The sequence below is a fragment of the Abrus precatorius genome, unplaced genomic scaffold (assembly GCF_003935025.1).
Source record: "Abrus precatorius isolate BTA unplaced genomic scaffold, Abrus_2018 Scaffold7, whole genome shotgun sequence".
In the NCBI taxonomy this organism is placed as follows: domain Eukaryota; kingdom Viridiplantae; phylum Streptophyta; class Magnoliopsida; order Fabales; family Fabaceae; genus Abrus; species Abrus precatorius.
In genome coordinates, this window is record NW_020874417.1 from 23,184,565 (window position 1) to 23,205,831 (window position 21,267).

Below are 21,267 nucleotides of genomic sequence, written 5' to 3' on the forward strand. Positions count from 1 at the left end.
CTTCAATAGCTACACCAAGAGGGTGAACTCTTAGTTGATAAACAAGTTAGGGTAACTTTTTCCATTGAGAAATATGAAAATGAGGTTTTATGTAATGTAGTTCCCATGGAAGTGGGTCATATTCTCTTAGGTAGGCCATGATAATTTGATAGGAAGGTCCATCATGATAGCTCTACCAACATCCTTTCTTTTACTGATAATAGTAAGAAGCATCTTCTACACTTATTAACACATAGGCAAGTAGTAGAAGATCAAATTAAAATGAAGGTTAAGAGGGATAAATAATCTAAACCCATAGGATCCCTAGAAGATCAAATTAAAATGAAGGTTAAGGAAAAACACACTAAAAATGAAACTAAAAAGGCCAAGGAAGAATCTAAGGGTGAAAGCTTGTTGGCTAGAAAACATGAAATTAAGAGAGCCTTGTTTTTTAAACAACATTTATACATTTTGTATTGCAAAGGTTCATTTAATTCTCATGCATTAACTAATAAGGTTTCCACCTATATTAATGAGGTAGACTCTATACTTGAGGAATTTAGGGACTTATTCCCTAAGTACATCCCCCACAGCATACCACCCTTAAAAGGGATAGAGCACCAAATTGACTTAATTCCAAGTGCTAGCTTACTCAATAGGCCTGCATATAAGTGTAACCCTCAAGAAAGCAAGAAAATAGAGAAACAACTAATAGACTTGTTAAGCAAAGGGTGGGTTAGAGAAAGTCTTAGTCCTTGTGTTGTTCCGGTGTTGTTAGTTCCTAGGATGGATCATAGCGTATGTGCACTAATTGTAGAGCCATCAATAACATTACCATTAAGTATAGACACCCCATACCTAAACTAGATTATATGTTAGATGAGCTTAGTGGTTCCACTATATTCTCAAATATTCATCTTAAAAGTGGTACATGTGAATGAGTCTAAGTTGAAGGCTATCAAGGATTGGCCAATCCCTAAGAATGTTGGAGAGATTAGAAGCTTCCACAGGCTTGCTAGCTTCTATAGGAGGTTTGTGAAAGATTTTTCTACTTTGGCCTCACCTTTAAATGATTTGGTGAAAAAGAATGTGTTTTTTAATTGGAGCCCAAGCAAGAAAAACCTTTCATAGAACTTAAAGAGTTTTTCACCTTGACATATCTCCTAAATAAATTGGTTAAAAAGAATGTTATTTTCTCATGGGGACTGAGGTAATAAAAAGCCTTTCAAGATCTAAAAGATTGGCACACACAAGCTCATCTCCTAGATTTTCCAAACTTTTTAAAGCTAGACTTACCTGATGAGTATGAAGTGAATGATACTTTCAATATATGTGATATTTCTTCTTATTTTGTAGGTAACCGTGAGGATGATGATGATTTCGATTTGAGGGCAAATCCTTTAGAAGAGGGAGGGTCTCACTAGCTTAGAGAGCATGAGCCAAGTGGAGGATGCTTTGGAGGGACTTTAAAGCCTTATGACTAGGTCAAAGGTTAAGAAGATCAAAGAAGCCCTAAGCAAGCTTGTGGGTCTAAGAAGTCACCTTGGTCCCAAGCCCATAGAAGGCACACTTTGAAGACTTATTCTCATTTCTCTTGTATCATTCATGATTCTTAGGTCTTATAGTGTATTTTGTACCTTTGGGCTTTTACCTTCTTGTATAGTTAGGCTTAGTCCAATAGCTAGCGTAGTTTGTTGCCTATATAAGACACTCTCCTTTTGTATTTTGGTAACTTTGGTTTATTTTTCAGATTTTATGAAATCTAGTGAGTTTTGTTAAACTCCTTTTTCTTTCAAGTGATCTAAGTAGAGAACTTGAGTTTACTTCTTATTAGTAGATCCTTCCATCATAGTGAAAATTATGTGGCTTATCTTCTTTTGAGAGTGGCGTCAATTTCCATCTCATTCTTCTTTCACTTTTTTCTTTGAATTTTATTATTCGATTGTATTGTTCTTCAAGGAATCAAGAATCGGTAATTAAAGTTGCTCTAAGAATGATTCAAACATTCAAAGGAATCAAGTTATTTCTACACCAAGAGAGATCCAATTTGCTTCTACCTATTTCAGTTATATTTTGATATCTTTCTCTGCGAAAGCATAGTTCACAAAAAACTTGACTGTACGGTCGGACCAGTGAACCAATCCAATGTTCAATTAAATTGGATGTTCTAAAAATTGGTCCAAAACTATTGAAATCAGTAAAAATTGAGAGTTGTTAATTTAGCCCGATCCTATATATCTCTCAGTCAAGTACTTTACTATTCATGAGTGGACGATTGACATTTGATGGATTCAACATTAATAAATATTATAATTTCTTAAACTTTTGATGATATTTAATTATTATTTTTTAGATGTGATGGCTAGCAATGAGTTATTTTGGTAAATTTTATTATATTTAGATTTTTTATATATAACTTTGATATTAAAACTTAAAAATAGTACGTAACTTTTATCTTTGAGTATTATGTAGTTATAGTATTATATTTAAAAAAATATTTAATATATTACTTATAATTTATTTAAAATATTATTTCATTCAAACAGTTGAACCTACTGAAACTTAAACTAGGTCCGGTTTCCTGAACATTGGGTGGAAGGGCACTGATTTTAAATTGAAAAAAAAATTGATGCACAGTTTAACATTACATATATTCCATTTGTTGATTGTGCTGTCATCACAGATCACATCTCATAGACAGACCAGAGCTCTACAACTTATCATAATTTTAATGAAAATTTTCAATTTATTTTAATAAATTTTATAATTAATTATATAATACAAGCCTTTATATAAAAATTTATTAATAAATACTTAATTAAGCTATTTTCAAATGCACCCTCCACGTACTATTGCCAAACCTCTGGCAAGAAACCTCTAGTTATACACTATTGAAATTCAAATCCTCATAATGTTTCCTTCTAGGATCCTTAACCTCAATCTTCCAATGCCCATCAGACAAATTAGCATTTTTTGCCTTTCTTCTCTGTTGCATTATCCTTTTATCCAATCTTTTTGTAAGCCCACAATAGGATTGCAACTCTTTGGGCATGGTGTCATGAACCTGCCACCATTTGTGGTGAACCAAGTCACTAGCAAAAACATGAAGTTCTTGCATGTCCCAATTGCAGTCATAATCTCTATAACACATCCATGGTTTCAAACCCAAGTAATGTATAGCATACAAGTCCTCTGGAACCTCCTCCTTCTCATTCTCTGGCCTCTCTTGAAAACTCTTTAGGTAGTTCAGCTTTGTTGGCAACCTATGCCACCATGTGAATACCTCGTTGACCAAACCTTGGTCACCACCATTATATGGTTTCACCTTTAAAGTTTCCTTCATCAAGTCCTCGAACATGCACATGGATGGCTCAATGACCATCAAGCCAGAGTTGAACAAGGTGAAGTCATTAGGTGCGGCAGATAATTGAGGGTAAGTGAAGAAATCATCAATGCTCTTTAGGACTAGAAGATCAGCATCTATAAAGATGATTTTGTCATACATGGTGAGTTGCCATATTCGAAGCTTGCTATAGTTCCACTCGTTATATGAACCTTTTGTGGCAAAGGGGTTTAAGATACGTTTAATGCGTTTGATCCTCCACCCTGCAGCTTTTAGACCTCTTGTGGATTTGGGACCAATTGATTCATCAGCAAGAAGGAGTAGGTCTCTGGTGTAGTTGTTATGTTGAAGGATGCTTTTGTAGGTTTGAAGAATGCTTTGTGCTAGAGCTATTGCACCACACACATAAGCTTCTGAAGAGTGGAGAATAGTCACATAGGCTAACCTTGGGACCCGCATGGTGTAATTGTAATTCATTGTCGCTGGTGATTGTGACATATAGGCACTCCATACCTTCTTACCTGCACCGATAATAACCAAAATAGGTAATTTTTTTATTTCTTTTATTCCTCTTATTTATTTGGGCACACCAGACCAAATGTCACTTCACTGGTTGCTTTTGTGACAAATAATTTCTGATTTAGGTCCATGTTTGAATTAAACCAACCTTTACAATATATATAATAGAGAAAATGAAAGGAAGCACAATCCTTTCCTGCTAGAAGAGTATCTTTATTCCTTTAATTATACTTTTATCTCCTACATTATGGTCAAATGACGAGAAAATGAGTGAAATTATGTCGTTGAAAGTTAAATAATTGTTTAATGAAAAGTTACACCTCTTTGTAATGTGATAAAATCAAATAATTACCGAGAATAATTTAATTAGATATCATATCGTTCCTTAATTGGAAAGAAAAAATGTACCCGTTTCTGCATAGGCTGGAGCAATCTGGCACGAACCAACTGGCATAAGCATTTTGTGTCTGAGGCTCACTAAATCAGGCTTGTACACCCAAAACTCTCCTGGCTGATACAACAAAAGGTCATCACATTTGAAAATGTCTACCATGGGACCACACGACCCAATAAACACAACATACACAGCTTCATAAGAATGCAACTTCTTCACCCATCCACTCTCCACAGCCAAATTAGCCACCACCAAATTAACTTGCAACCTGAACACATCCCTTATCCCACATGGAACTCTTGCCACCACCACATTGAGATCTCGATACTCCTCCCACGTTGGCATTGGTAAATCATGGCACTTTGGATGACCCCATTTCTCATCTTCATCAATCCACACAGGGAAAAAGTCTTTCCATTTCAAGTTGTCATCAGCATGATCAAAATCAACGGAATATATCGTCTCTACTTGTGGGTGCAGTGCATGTAGTTGTTCATATAGAACACCGTCCACTCTTGTATCAATATTAACTACACCTACTTTAATGCTCTTGCCACCAATGTTTTTTTCTATGACATCAAACCAAACAGGCTTTCTTTTATCCACCTCAAACATGCTGGTGTAGATGGGGACTCTTTTGTGCTTCACCGTATGTTCTAAGAGCGTGAGGCTTGTGGAGAAGAGTAAGAGAATGAGAAGAGTCTTTTGCTTTGAAGACAAATGAGAAGAGGAAGAAGACTTAGAAGCCATTTAGCTCCAAGTTTTGCATTTGTGAAGTTTTGTAATAGACATGCGTATTTATATTTGTCAGGTTCTAACTCCAAGTTTTGCATGACGGTATATTGGACTTGGAGGCATCCTTTTGTCGCGCTCATGATCCGCACGTGCTCACATAATTAGTTAATGAAAGAAAGAAAAAAAAAACCCTTAGGAAGGAGCTTTGAAGACTAGCTTTTTCTTTTCCTTTTCTTTCTATTTTTCTCTTTTTTCCGTCTTACACCTTAAAAATAAGGTGTACGGTCATCATTATCCTTTCAAAAAATTGTTTAACAACTCCGACAAAATTTCCATTTAAACCAATCCATATCCCAGAGTCGAACTTTCATCTGCTCGACTTGAGCAATAAATTACTGTAGTATCGTTGAGCAGTAATCATGGATAAGAAAATTTCCCCAAGTCTCTGCCAACTTCTGTAGGAAATTCTCCATGCCGAGCGAACAAGAACTATGCTATGGATTTAATCAATTCGACCCAATGGCCAACTAAATATTTGGTCCTTTTCTTTTTTTGACGTGGTGCAATATTGCATAATATATGGGAAGGATGTTATTATATTAACGTAAGTCTAAAAATTTTTACATTAAATATAAATTTTTTATTTAACTTATATTTAATGACAGTTAATGAAATAATAAATTATAATTTATCAAATATAAATTAAATAAAAAATTTAAATTTAATATAAGAATTTTTAGAGTTATATATATATCCAGCTTAATACATATACTATAGCTGAAAAATAATGCAAACAGGTGAAGCAGTTGTTTCAATATGCATAACTATTCTTAAGTATCAACTAATCTTTATTAGGACTTAAAATATCGTGAGGACTGAACAATAAACTGTTGAATACAACTTGCTAAGCGATAAGTTGCACTATTCCCTTCTGGACCTGCACGTTGTGAAACCCAACAATCCAATCTCGCAATACATGCATAACCGCAAATATTGACACTAGTTGATGGCATTCGATAAAAAGGATTGTATTGACTTGTATTATCACTGCTCTTTATTATAATCAATTCATGTACGATTACACTGAATATATGATTCTTAATATAACCACTAATTATTGCTCCACACACATTCTGGGCAAATTTATTATAATATTATAAATTAAAAAATAATTTATTATTTTATAGTAAATCTGAAACAATTTCTTAATCTGGGTTTTTTTGCCACGTGGATCAATTTTTTGCCATAACAGCTGGCGAAAGTAATTAATTTTTGAATTTTTAATATCTATTTCGCCACAAAAAGTACGAAATATGACTTCTTAGAGCGGTTCCTTATGAACTGCTTTTAGTATTAATTTTAGAGAGTGGTTCCTTATGAACCGCTCTGAAATTTCAATATTAAAGAGCAGTTCCATTTGAACTACTCTCAAAAGTCATGTTAGTAAGCGGTTCCATATGAACCGCTCTCCGAAGTACATATTAGAGAGCGGTCCTGCCGGAACCGCTCTCTTAGATTTAAAATGGACGGCTGAGGAGATTTTGATACACATGGCAATATCTGAGATGATTCGTATTGCTACTGGCGAAAGTTTATTTCGCCCTGCAGTTAGCGAAACCGTTCAGACATTGTAATTATATAAAACTAAATATAGTTTACTTGAGTTAAATAAAATTATATAAAACTAAAAATTGAGTTAAATAAAATAATTATATAAAACTAAATATAATAATTTATACTTAGTTTGATTGTAATAAATAATTTTTACACCTATAATGAAGTAAAATTTTAAAATTGTAAAATTTTAAATGCAGTAATCATAATTTATATGAAATGTATGTATAAAATTTGTATGTAAATAATAAAATTTTTTACTTTTAAAAATGTAATATTATTTATATGATTATAAACTAAATGTAATATATGTAAATTTAAATTAGAAAAATGAAAAAATAAAAATATAATTAAACTTTTTGCTAGTAATTAGAGTTTTGTATTTATATAAAATTTATGTAGATTTAAATTAGAAATATAAAAAAATAAAAATGTAATTTAATTTTATGCAGTAAGTAGAGTTTTGTATTTAAATAAAATTTGTATGTGAATAATAATATTTTTTACTTTAAAAAACGTAATAGTATTTATATAATTATAAATTAAATGTAATTTATGTAGATTTAAATTGGAAATATGAAAAAATTAAAATGTAATTTAATTTTATGCTAATAATTAGAGTTTTGTATTTATATAAAATTTATATGTAAAATTTATGTAGATTTGTATTTAGAATAATTAAAAATTTATATATCTTTAGTTATAATATGTATAGAATATAGGTTAGTATATTTAAAAAGAATTTATTTATTTAATTTTGTTTATATACACCTGATTTTTGCATTTATAATATATTGTAATGAATATAATATGATGTCATTACAATGTGATAATGATTTGTTAGAAAATTTGTTTGACCTTTATAAAATATGTATTATTAATATGTTAGTAAAATATAAATTATTATTATTATTATTATTATTATTATTATTATTGAATGAAATTTTTTTACTAATATTTTTTATTATTGTATAGATGGCATCATCTTCACAACAAAGTAGGGTTATTAATCCCGGGCCAGAAGATCCATCAAAACTAACATGACTAACATGACTTTTGAGAACGGTTCAAATAAAACAGCTCTCTAATATTGAAATTTCAGAGCAGTTCATAAGGAATCGCTCTCTAAAATAGAGTTATGAGAGCGGTTTTAAACTAACCGCTCTAAGAAGTCATATTTTGTATTTTTTGTGACGAAATAGATATTAAAAAATTCAAAAATTAATTACTTTCGCCAGCCGTTATAGCGAAAAATTGATCTACGTGGCAAAAAAATCACAAATTGAGAAATTGTTTCAGATTTGCTATAAAATAATAAATTATTTTTTAATTTACAATATTATAATAAATTTGCCCTAATTATTTATCACGATATCTATTTTAATAGATATTTTATTCTATCCTCGTAAAGTCTCTATTTGTCAGGTTTTTTATAAAAATAAAATATTTTAAATAATAAATTACATATATGTTTTTTTTTTAAATTATACTTAAATATCCTGAATTGAAATATATAGAAGTCTATTATAATCTACTTCTCTATTAAATTGAATTCAATTATAATCGACTTCTGCGACGCATATCTTTATTTGAAAAAAAATATAATTTTAATTAAATTTATTAATATTTTTATATAATAATTAAATAATATCAATGTAAAAATAATATTTTAAAAGATAAATAATTTAAATTATAAACTACATAAAATTTAAATTTTAAAATACATGAAATTAAAATTCTAAAGTATAAGAAATTAAAATTGTAAAGTAGATCACTATCCATCATATGTGACTATGAGCTACGTTTGTTGCGTCTGAGTCTAGCAAGGTAATTCTCTGTTACACAACGACGATATATAACCTGTCGTACAGGTTTTTGGTATACACGTTCCTCCTCATGCTGATGCATGTTTTGATCATCCACTTCCTGCTGTTGGACAGGTGTGTGCTCCTCCTCCTCCTCCTTTGATGAACTATTAAAGGTGAGAGTTTATTAGTAATGGTCGATATAGATTATCTGGTGGTGGCGACATAAACAATATATGTCGTGCAATATCGGATCTAGTTTTGAGTTTGTTCAAAGGCTATACCAAATTAAAAAATAAATTGCGTAAAGCTATTAGGCAGGGGTAGAAATTGCACAACTTTTTAAGTAGAGGCTGCACGTGATTTATTGTTTTCTAACCTTATACCCAGCACACACCTTAGTTGTTCCATTGTACAGAAATAATACATTATCCTCAAAAGGTGAGGGAAATTGTTGAACTGAATTATCAAGCATTTTATTTTCAAGATCCACTTGATTAATTCATCCCTATGCCTGGATAGTTTGAATTGAATATTCAATTGTAATTACCCAAATCTTTTGCTAGTTAGCATTGTCAATAGATGTATCTCAACTTAAACATTGCAAATGTCTTCCTGGAAACACTTATACCCATAAATGTAAGTCTCCTTGTAATCCTTTTTTTGTCCTGTGATTATTCCTTTTTCTTTCAGGTAAATGGGCCATCTTATTGTTTATTTCTCAAATTTTAAAATAAGTATAATCATAGTATCATCCAAATTTAGCTCATTCATGAGTAATCAGTGCACTTCCATTTTATTTTGTCCACATATATGCTGCTGCTTAAAATGCCTGTCTCCATGTCAGCAAGAGTTAGGGTATAAAGTGGTACATAGGTTCCCATTACTAGTTTATTATGTGGTATCTAGGACTGACAGAATAACTACGTCAGAGAGCTTTTATGGCTATTGATTTGCTGCTTTATGTGACTGATCTAAAGTCTTAAAAGGTTCGTTTTGTAGTTGGTTTTGAGACTCTAAAACTACCCTAAGATTCTTTCCTTCAATTTATGATGATTATTACACCTTACTTGGTATTGTTAAGGTCTTCCAAATTATTACAATGGCAGGAAGTCCTTGAGCATTACATATTATGTGATTATGCTATAACTAATTGGTTCATTTATAACTGGTGTAACCCATGACTTCGTGGTTTTTACTCTTGCTTACTACACCACTCTTAATTTCACTGTAGACAATGATGAAAGACCAATTTGCAAATTATGTGGTCCAGAAAGTTCTTGAGATCTGTTCTGAAAATCAGCGAGCAATGTTACTTTCTCGCGTAAGACTTCATGCTCATGCTTTGAAGAAATACACTTACGGAAAGCACATTGTGGCTCGGTTTGAACAGCTACTTGGAGAAGGTATGTACACCCTAGTACTTCGGTTTACTTTGGTTAACAATACAGAAATCCTGGTTCTTTTACATATAAAGCACAATTGCATTCTTCTAGTAATATATAATGGGGTAGGTACGGTGATTATGATAAATATGCTTGAGCTCTGTCCATGTGCATTGGCTCATTTTTGGTATATTGAAGAGAGTTTGACTAAAAATAGTACTTGTTCTTTCCTATTCTATTTATAACATACTTAATGGAAATGGAACAGAATTGTGATTGCATTGATTTGTATAAGATTTACAGATAAAAAATGCATAAAAAATGTGAATAGTTTTTTTTTTTAAAAAAAAGAAAAAACAGAATGTATTCATTGTAATGGAAGCTTTTTGAGTTCATTTTAAAAATTATTCATTTTCCTTTGTCAATCATCATTATATTCCTGTTAATTATTGGATAAAACATTGGATGAGGAACTTAATTTGGACAATTGGGAAATTATGAAATCTAAATGCAAGCAATTTGACAAATTGCACGTAAACTAAAAAAAAAAGAACCTTTAGGGGTACATGAACAAACTAAAATCTAGATAATCATTCACCTAACAGAACAAGGTTTCCTTCTTCTGACTTACCTCTTTTCTTTCGACATATTATGTTGATTTTTTGTAGAAGCTTCAAAATCAAACAAGCCATTTGCTTAAATTTGTGAAATTAGGAAGCTGGATTTGCTTTTTTCACTTGTCAACCCACTGCCAAATGAGAAATTAAATATATAAAGCGAATAGAAAATATAGAGGGGCAACCCCGGTAGTCCACCTTTTATGCTTATCCTATATATTTTGAATGCAGAGAACCAAACACCTGGATCATGATGGCAATAGAGAGAGGATCATGTACGATGCTTCCGTGGCACCGCAACTAACATGGATTCTGTATAACGGGAGATAGATTAGACAACTGATCTTTGGGCCTCCTAATAAACCTACTACTCCCGAGGCTTCATATCTCCTGCGCCTTGGTAGTTTCAACATTCGTGGCTTCGATAAATATTGGTGTATGCATACATGTGAAACTTGATGTAAGTATGTCATTTAAGTAATTGGTTTGTATTATGGTTTGAGTGCAATTATTTGGAAGGAAATCCTTCCACATGTAAATTTACTGGAAGATCTCTGCTTACTGTGGTTTTCTAGAAAAGGGCTAGGTACAGTCAAGGATTCTTGTTTCTCAATATCTGCTTCTCGTCCTGGTGGAGTGGTTACATGTTGATTTAATTGGGCATGATTAAGTGAAATGATTGGCGTTTTGAAAATACTCTATTTGTCCGGAGGAAGAAGCCAGATATTGGAGTGTGGTGCTGATCTTTGGCAAGCTTGAGCTCAAGGTCAAAAAGCATGGCGCTATGTTCAAAATTAAAAGGAATTTTGTAAGTTATGCATGAGCACGACATATAACAATAACTAAGTTATGACTGGGTGGGGATGACTTCATGGTAAATTTTATTATTGTTTTAATTTTATTTATAGATGTAGTGCTTCTTAAGTACAGTATCTGTAAATAAAATTAAAATTATTGGAGAACCTATGATAAAGTTCGTTGTGAGGTTATTTTAATAGGGTGTTAAAGCTTTTGATTGTCTTTGCAAACAATCAACTCAAGTACTGCTTAGGATTTAGTTTTCTCTAATTATTTGTATGGAAACGACCGGGAAAAACGATGGTTTTCGAACGAGAAGAACCCGAAGACTTTTTCTGAGCTCAATATGATCAAAGTTTTCGATTTTTTCGGTTAAGCTTACTTGATAAATTGTTGACCAAAAAATATTTAGCTAAAAAACCATATTATCTTGTCATGTTTAGTGGAAAATGTTTCTCTTATTTGCCAATCAATTCAAATGACCGTGTTAATATAATCATAAATGTTATATTAAGAAAATAACATCTCCAGTGTGTATCTGCCGCGCAATGGCATGCAATAACACTCCAAAAAAATAATAATAAATGCATAAAGTTTGCCAAATACCAACTAAAGCAAAAGTGACATTTTTTCATCTGTATTTTAAAAGGAGTAAAGGACGTACAAAATCATTGGCAAAATGGGTCAGGATCCCGGGCAAAAAATAATATCCAACATACCGCATAATTAGTTTACAAAAATCTCCAAGGCCGCTCATGATCGAACAGATTTGACTGCCAGGAACGAGCGTGAAAGATCCTTCAGGACGGGATTCTGAAGCCCATAATCAATATACAATTCGTAATCCCCATAATCAAATAATAAATGTGACTAGGAATATGCAACACTCTGAAGCAAATGCCAAACAAAGTCAGAATCGATCCTTCCGTTTTCGACCTGTGTATTTGGTATCTGGGGGAACAGCATTTCCTCTTCTTCTCATCTGCTCCTTCTTCCTTAGTATCCACTCCTTTCCCTTGCCGCTCTTATTATTCTTTTTCTGCTTTTTCCGTGGTCTATGCCTGTCTGAGATACATACCTGCAGCATTTTTTTTTTGTTTAATAAACTAGTCATCAGCTTGTGAATAAGGACGGGTACAAAAAGGCATACATAACTTGTGAACATCATTTGCATTTCCAAAGTCTGAAATAAATTTAAGATTAGGTGCATTTCTATGAAGACAACCGAGAAACCGACTAATCAAACAAAGCAAAGATGCTTTGAAATGAAAGCCAACTAATAATCAAATAAGACATAAGTCAACATCAGGTGCCTTCTAAGGAAACTCACTTTTTTAGGATTATTCTTTAAAGAGTTCATTATATGAATTGAATTCACAAGAGGCAAGACTCACTGTCTGATTTTCTTCATCTTCACTGTCATCGTCAGAGCAAATTTCCCCACCTTCATTTTTACCCTTGGATACGGATGCATTTATTGATCGTTGACCACATGTGAGAACAAGAAACTCTTTTCTTCTCTTGGTGCTATCATAAAACAATTGTTCTCCAGTTAGTGAAACACCATGCTCAAAAAGGCTAAACTGTGATGCAGATGATTTCCAAAAGAAATCATAGCTAAATACCCCATCAAACAAAACATTACACATTTACATTCAGATGCAATATTAGGAGTGTTGGCCATCAGTAATAAATCTATAAGAATATAAAGAAAGGAGTGAAACAACAATGCATGCATGTATTTCCAGATAATAAACTCATTTGTGATCATCCTTGTCTATTCCTTACCAATAGCGTATGATGGGGGCAGTCCAGGGGTAGCAAATTTTATTTAAGCCTCCCAAAGTAGCTAAGATAAATATGATTGGCTACACCCAAAAAATACACTGGCTACCCAAAATTTGTTTGATAAAATGTTCAGACATTTTTCTTTTTTGTATTTGCCTATCATTTTGTGTTTACTTGTTATTTTTTATTGTGAATGTGAAATGTTGACAAATCAGACTTTTCTTTAATATTGTTTTGTCTCAATTGTTTTGGACTTGAATTAATCTAATATTTAGCTGCCTCAAATTCAATAAAAAATGATGGCTCCACCCTCAACTAGGGGTGTTGCACTTTTCATGCTTGGAAAATATACATCTTAAGATGATTCATTTTAAGATATTTAATTAATTTCTGCTGGTTCTCACAAATAATGCTAAGAAAAACAAGCAGTGACATGAGAATAGAGGAAGGAAGGGATTATAGACAAAATTTGAGTTTCATAATATATTTTCACTTAATCTCAGTAAAAGGTTTTACGCATTTTATCTCAGTCCATTAACGTGACTCCACTGACCAGAAACTAATGATTACATCACCAACCAATCAGTGGAAGACAAAAGCAACTGTGCTGATGATAGAATAAACACAAAAATGCAGATAATATTTTTCCAGCACATTATTTTTTATGAAACAAATGAGCTATAGTGGTGTAAGGTCAGTTTTTCTAACATGTGCCTAAAGATACACAATAAGAAATCAACAAAGTAAGATTTTATCAGAAATTGTAACATTAAATGTTATCAATGCATTGGATTTTGTGATTTTCAATAAACATGTTAGAAAAACTGTTATAAGGTTTATGTATTCTTACCTGTGTGGAAAATCCACCACTATACCACCAGCAAATCCAGCATGCATAGCAGCATTTAAAATCAATTCACGCTGGTCTAGATTTTCAGGATACACTTGAAATACTGCTCTAGCTCCATTTGCTAAGCATTTGTATAGAGAAGTAAAAAAAGCCCTGCACAAAAAGTTGAGTTCATATATTCTTAGAGCAACAGAGAAAGGTGATAGATTCCAGCATAACCCAATCTCACTATAGACCGTGAGACCCAAGGAAAAGCAGAACTGTGCAAGTTTCCAAATGCCTAAGAGTTTAAAGAGACCCTAATTGTAAAAAGTATAGATATAAGAAGTAGCACAATTAAAAAGTAAATGAACATACTTTAATCGTAAACGCGGGTTGTGTGAGGATTTATCAGCATTGCATAACCACTGCATGATCATATAGAAGTCCACAGAATTAAGAATGAAAATGAGATACCCCCAATCAAACTTGGTAGAGAAGCAAGACTTGTTCACATGGGGAAAAAAACAAATCAAAATGGAACACACAAGAGCTATGCATTCAAAATATGTAACTTTACAGTAGACAGTGACACGTTATAACTAAGTATCATTTCTTTCACTCCACGGTCTTTAAGAGCTTGACTCAAACACAGTCCAAAAACTGTACATTTTTAATTTAACAAAGAGCTCATTCTGTAAAAATCTTTTTCAGACTTCAGTTTAATTTTCTCATTTATATTGAAAGCACACCTGAACAGCAGAGATACTGATGGCCCCATCAATAACTCCTGGACGAAGCCCTAAACCCTGAAACCAAACATAAAGCATTAGAAATTCGGTAAGGCAAGATGCAGAGCAGACATGTTCTTCTCTATTTTAAGAGAACAAAATATTTCACCGCACACAAACCTCAAGCAGGTGACAAGAGGGGAAAAAACCACAGAGTATTAACAATAACACGGAATTAGAGCATAATAACATTAAACTGGAAATATTAATAATAACAACAATAATGATGATGATGATTAAGCAGAAATTAATTAAATAGCATACCTGACCCATATCACCAAGTAAAATGTCACCCTCAACCTCTCGCTCCAACGCAATATCTAAAGAATAAACAAAAAAATAAAATAAAAATTAGTAAACAAAATGCTAAACAGATAGAATAACAATATTCAAAAAATTGGATAACATAGCATACTGAGCATCGATGGTGAAATGTCGAGACCAATCCAATGGTGTCCACTCTCCGAGAGTGTCTCACCGCTAAGTCCCGATCCACAACCTACACAAAGCATTCGATCATTCATCAACCCTAGAAATTTGACGAAAGCGACAGCGAATAATTAAATTTAATTAAAATTACCGATATCAAGGAGCAATTTAGGAACGCCGTCATCGGGCAAACCAAGTAGCTCCAACGCTCTCTCTGACAGCGTGGCCTTTTTCGCACACCAAATCGAATTAATTGTTTTCGAAGAGAAAGAAAAGAAAATTAAATGAAGAAGAAGAAGAAGAACCTGAATTTGAACGATACGAGAAGAAGAAGTGTATTTGCGTGCTTCAGCATCGTCGTAGAAAATCTCAGGCGGCGCAACCACCTCTGGTCTCGACGCCATCGTTTCACAACACCAAAAATCCCTAAACCCTACACACACATCCCCATTACCGTCACCTCACTAAATTATTTTCAGTTCACCCCCAGGTCAATATATTTAGGAACCGCTCTCATAAAGAGCGGTTCAAAAGTCCTGTTAAGTTTTGATGTATCTTCTTGTTTGAGATTAATAACTTTATTTTGTTAAGAAGATGATGCCATCTATACAATAATAAAAAATATTAGTAAAAAAATTTCATTCAATAATAATAATAATTTATATTTTACTAACATATTAATAATATATATTTTATAAAGGTCAAACAAATTTTCTAACAAATCATTATCATATTGTAATGATATCATATTATATTCATTATAATATATTATAAATATAAAAATTAGGTGTATATAAACAAAATTAAATAAATAAATTCTTTTTAAATATACTAACCTATATTCTATACATATTATAACTAAAGATATATGAATTTTTAATTATTCTAAATACAAATCTACATAAATTTTACATACAAATTTTATATAAATACAAAACTCTAATTACTAGCATAAAATTAAATTACATTTTAATTTTTTCATATGTTCAATTTAAATCTACATAAATTACATTTAATTTATAATTATATAAATACTATTACTTTTTTTAAAGTAAAAAATATTATTATTTACATACAAATTTTATTTAAATACAAAACTTTACTTACTGCATAAAATTAAATTACATTTTTATTTTTTTATATTTCTAATTTAAATCTACATAAATTTTATATAAATACAAAACTCTAATTATTAGCATAAAATTTAATTATATTTTTATTTTTTCATTTTTCTAATTTAAATTTACATATATTACATTTAGTTTATAATCATATAAATAATATTACATTTTTAAAAGTAAAAAATTTTATTATTTACATACAAATTTTATACATACATTTTATATAAATTATGATTACTACATTTAAAATTTTACAATTTTAAAATTTTACTTCATTATAGGTGTAAAAATTATTTATTATAATCAAACTAAGTATAAATTATTATATTTAGTTTTATATAATTATTTTATTTAACTTAATTTTTAGTTTTATATAATTTTATTTAACTCAAGTAAACTATATTTAGTTTTATATAATTACAATGCCTGAACGGTTTCGCTAACTGCAGGGCGAAATAAACTTTCGCCAGTAGCAGCGCGAATCATCTCAGATATTGCCACGTGTATCAAAATCTCTCCAGCCGTCCATTTTAAATCTAAGAGAGTGGTTCCGGCAGGACCGCTCTCTAATATATTCTTCTAAGAGCGGTTCATTTGTTGTTGTTAACATAAAATAAGAGTAGAAGGATAAAAATGTTTTGCGGAGAATACTACGATATTATTCACTTGCTCGTTTTAAATAGAGCTAGAGTCAAACATACAAAATAAAATATCCCTTATTTTTAGGCACGACTAACAATAATTCAATCTGATAAACAGAAACAAAAACTCCTAATGACTAGGTCTTAAATAACAGAAAATTAAAATTTAAAAATTGGATAAAACAGCCACGTGTGCAGTTGTTGCAGGCATATTTTCAACAAATCTCCTCCTTGCCTCAATAGCTGCAAACACCTAATTTGTTTTTCAAAGCTTCAAATCTAGATTTTGGAAGGGCTTTTGTTAAAACATCTGCACTTTGATCTTCAGTTCTGCAATAAAGAAGTTTGACTTCACCTTCTCTTTGTACTTCTCTTAAGAAAAATAGCTTAATCTTAAAATGCTTAGTCTTGCAATGAAAAACAGGATTATTTGAAATAGAAATAGTTGCTTGATTATCAACAAAAATCTGTGTTGGCTCTTTTTGCTCCATATGTAGATCAACAAGTATATGCCTTAGCCAAATAGCTTGATTCACAGCTGCAGTGGCTGCCACATATTCTGTCTCAGCTGTGCTTTGAGCCACTATATCTTGTTTTTTGGAACTCCATGAAAACATACCCGAACCAAAGCTGAAACAGTAACCTGCTGTACTTTTCATGTCATCATTTGAACCAGCCCAATCACTATCAGAATATCCTTGAAACTGAAAATTTTGAGAGTGAGTGAACTTGATGCCATAATTTATAGTTCCCTTGACATATCTCACAATCCGTTTGGCAGCTTGAAGATGGACCTCACTAGCACAATGCATAAATCTTGAAAGGACACTTACTGCAAACATGATATCAGGTCTAGTTGCATTAAGATACATTAGGCAACCAATTATACTTCTATAATGATATTCATCTACCTTATCGGCTCCATCATCTTTGCTGAATTTTTCTTTCTGGTTCATTGGTGTATCAATGCTTTTGCAGTCCTCCATGCAGAACTTCTTCAGTATTTCTTTTGCATATTTTTTTTGACATAGAAAAACTCCATCTTTTTCTTGCTTCACCTCCATTCCCAAAAAAAAGGACATTAAACCAAGATCTGTCATCTCAAACATTTGAAGCATTTTAGCTTTGAACTCCATCATTAGTTTTTCATTAGTGCCTGTCACAAAGAGGTCATCAACATAAATAGAAACTATAATTAAATCACCTCCTGCCATTTTCACATATAATGTAGCTTCATTTGGACTTTTAATAAATCCAAGTTTTTTAAGATAATCATCAATTCTTCCATACCAAGCCCTTGGAGCTTGTTTAAGACCATACAAGGCTTTCTTTAGCTTGTAAACCTTATCTTCTTGTTCCTTAACTTGAAATCCCTCTGGCTGCTCCACAAATATCTCCTCTTGCAAATAACCATTTAAAAATGCAGATTTTACATCTAAATGGTAAATTTTCCAACCTTTGTGTGCAGCCAAAGCAAGCAGCATTCTGATTGTATCGAGACGTGCAACGGGAGCAAACGTTTCTGAAAAATCCACTCCAAACACTTGAGCATAACCTTTTACCACCAACCTGGCCTTGTGTTTATTTATAGAACCATCTGCATTTAGTTTAGTTCTATAAACCCATTTGACTCCTATGGATTGTTTGTGTTGAGGTCGATCTACTAGCTCCCAAGTGTCATTTTTTTCAATCATCTTAAGTTCTTCCTTCATAGCATTAATCCACTTCTCATCCTTTTCAGCTTCTTCAAATTCAGCAGGTTCTAAGACAGCCACATTACACTTTTGATAAATCTCGGATAAAGATCTTGTACCTCTGACAGGAATTTCATCAACTTCATCATCAAGGAGTTGTGGAGTTTCTAGAAGTTGCTTTCTTACTGGCTTCTCCCAACTCCACTGTTGATCTTCCATGAACTTTACATCTCTACTCACAAGAATTTTTCCATTTTGTGGTTGGAAAATTCTGTAAGCTTTAGCCGTGCTACTATATCCGATGAAAACTCCGGGTTCAGCCTTTTTGTCAAGTTTGTCCCTTTTAACCTGTGGAACATAAGAAAAACAAACACAACCAAAAATTCTCAAATTTTGTAAATCTGGTTTGTACCCAAACCAGCCTTCAAATGGAGTTCTTTTGTTCAAAACTCTACTTGGCAGCCTATTCAGCAAAAATACAGCAGTGCTTGCTGCCTCTGCCCACAGCTTCTTTGGCAAATCTTTCTCTTGTAACATGCACCTTGTCATCTCCATGATGCTTCTATTTTTCCTCTCACTTACACCATTTTGTTGTGGGTTGTATGGTACTGTAAGTTGGTGCTCAATGCCAGCTTCTTCACAAAATTTATCAAAAACGTCATTTGTATATTCTTTTCCATTGTCAGACCTTATTATTTGTAATCTGCAACCACTTTGATTTTCCACAAATGCATTTAAAGACAATACTCTCTGAGGTCCCCCAACATCTGTATGAACAAGTTGTAGCCTTTGAGTTGCTCTCCAAGTGGTTTGAGGAAATGGTTTTCTGACTAGTTTACCAAGTTGGCAAGCCACACAATCTACCAACTTATCTTCAAGCATCGAGACACCTTTCACCAAGGCATGTTTCTGCATGTATAACAGTCCTGCAAGATGAAAATGTCCAAGTCTTTTGTGCCATAGATCAGCATCGGTGGTTATGCTCGAAAAAGCTATTTGCTCCTCCTCCATCAGATTTAGAGCATAGCTCTTAGATCTCATTTTCACTCTAAATACATCTTTGCCTTTTGTGTCTTTGATCAAGCACCAGTTATTTTCAAATATGACTTTGAAGCCCTTTTCCACAAGTTGTGCAACACTAAGCAAATTTTGGTCAATGTTAGGCACATATAAAACATCAGAGATATACTTCAAACCTGTCAAGCTTTCAATAGCGATGGTCCCTTTCCCTTTAACTGAGATGAAATCACCATTTCCAATTTTTACTTTGGAAATGGTGGTTTTGTCAAACTCTTTAAACAGCTTTTCGTCGTGCGTCATGTGGTTTGTGCAGCCGCTGTCTATTAACCATGAGTCACTAGAACAGTTGATTGTAGTGAAACATGTTGCAACAAAGAGTTGCTCATCTTCTTGCTCCTCCAAGGTGACATTTGCCGCTTTTGATTTAGACTTGCAGACTCGCTCTACATGTCCCAAATCACCACATTTTCTACACTTGATATCTGGCCTCCACCAACATCTTTCTTTTGGATGATTTGTCTTTTTGCAATGTGGACAAGGGGAAAAGTTCTCACCTTGCTGTTCGTTGAAACCTTCTAGCTTTTTGTTCTTCCATTTGTTGTTGTTTTTGCCACCTTTTGAATTTTGTGCTTTTACATGAAAAGCACCTTGTACCGTCTCATCTTGTCTCATCATTCTTCTTTGCTCCTGGGCCTGTAAAGCATTTACCAATTCTCCCAAGGTGATGGTTGACATGTCTTTTGACTCCTCCAATACTGATATCTTTGATTCATATTTTTCTGGTACAGTAACCAGAATTTTTTGAACTATTTTTTCATCAGGAAAGTCTTTCCCGAGAAGCTGCACTTTATTTGCTATATTCATCAGTCGATCAACATAATTTTTAATTGTTTCTGTCTCCTTCATGCTCTGCATCTCGAATTCTCTAGCTAAGTTAAGCACTTGCATGCCTTTGGTTCTTTCACAACCAGAATATTGTTTCTTGAGATAATCCCAAATCTCTTTGGCAGATTTGAAATTCATAATTCTTGTAAAAATGATTTTTGACACAGCAGAAAAAAGGCAATTTTTTGCCTTTGCCTTTTTTGTCTTTCTCTCCTTGTGGTACTTCATTTGAGCCACAGTTGGATTGTCAGGCAATATAGGAACATCATAATCTTCTTCTACTACCTTCCAAAGATCCAATGCTTCAAGATGACAAATCATCCTTGCAGCCCATAACTCATATTTCTCACCATAAAAAATTGGCAGTGAACCTACTGTGTATGTATTATCCTCCATTGGTGTTTCTCTCAACTCACAGATCCCTCAAAGATAAAGGCTCTTGATACCAATTTGTTGTTGTTAACATAAAATAAGAGTAGAAGGATAAAAATGTTTTGCGGAAAATACTACGATATTATTCACTAACATATTCTTCTGAGAGCGGTTCATATGGAACCGCTCACTAACATGACTTTTGAGAGCAGTTCAAATGGAATCGCTCTCTAAAATTACTACTAAAAGCGGTTCATAAAGAACCACTCTCTAAAATAAAGTTATGAAAGCGGTTTTAAACTAACCGTTCTAAGAAATCATATTTCGTACTTTTTATTGCTAAATAGATATTAAAAAATTTAAAAATTAATTACTTTCGCCAGCAGTTATGGCAAAAAATTGATCCACGTGGCATAAAAACCGCAGATTAAAAAATTGTTTCAGATTTGCTATAAAATAATAAATTATTTTTTAATTTACAATATTATAGTAAATTTGCCCACATTCT

At 32.5% G+C, this 21,267-nt stretch overlaps 2 protein-coding genes across 3 annotated transcripts; both read right to left on the reverse strand.

The window, feature by feature from the left end:
* Nucleotides 1–2,860: 2,860 nt before the first annotated feature.
* On the reverse strand, nt 2,861–4,985 carry LOC113871644 (putative UDP-glucuronate:xylan alpha-glucuronosyltransferase 4). The gene is made up of 2 exons (XM_027508743.1): nt 4,250–4,985; nt 2,861–3,843 (listed from the first exon to the last, which is right to left on the reverse strand). Exons 1-2 carry the CDS (start codon nt 4,983–4,985, stop codon nt 2,861–2,863), a joined length of 1,719 nt encoding a protein of 572 aa, XP_027364544.1.
* A 6,803-nt stretch (nt 4,986–11,788) lies between these two features.
* Nucleotides 11,789–15,513, reverse strand: LOC113873045 (18S rRNA (guanine-N(7))-methyltransferase RID2-like). Of its 2 annotated transcripts, XM_027511005.1 has the most exons (9): nt 15,332–15,513; nt 15,178–15,253; nt 15,013–15,096; nt 14,862–14,917; nt 14,559–14,615; nt 14,185–14,234; nt 13,828–13,980; nt 12,584–12,716; nt 11,789–12,267 (listed from the first exon to the last, which is right to left on the reverse strand). In XM_027511005.1, exons 1-9 carry the CDS (start codon nt 15,428–15,430, stop codon nt 12,100–12,102), a joined length of 876 nt encoding a protein of 291 aa, XP_027366806.1. In that variant the 5' UTR covers nt 15,431–15,513; the 3' UTR covers nt 11,789–12,099. The 2 variants fall into 2 exon arrangements, with proteins under 2 accessions (XP_027366806.1, XP_027366805.1); XM_027511004.1 differs by having other exon boundaries at nt 11,829–12,267; nt 15,178–15,486.
* Nucleotides 15,514–21,267: the final 5,754 nt, after the last annotated feature.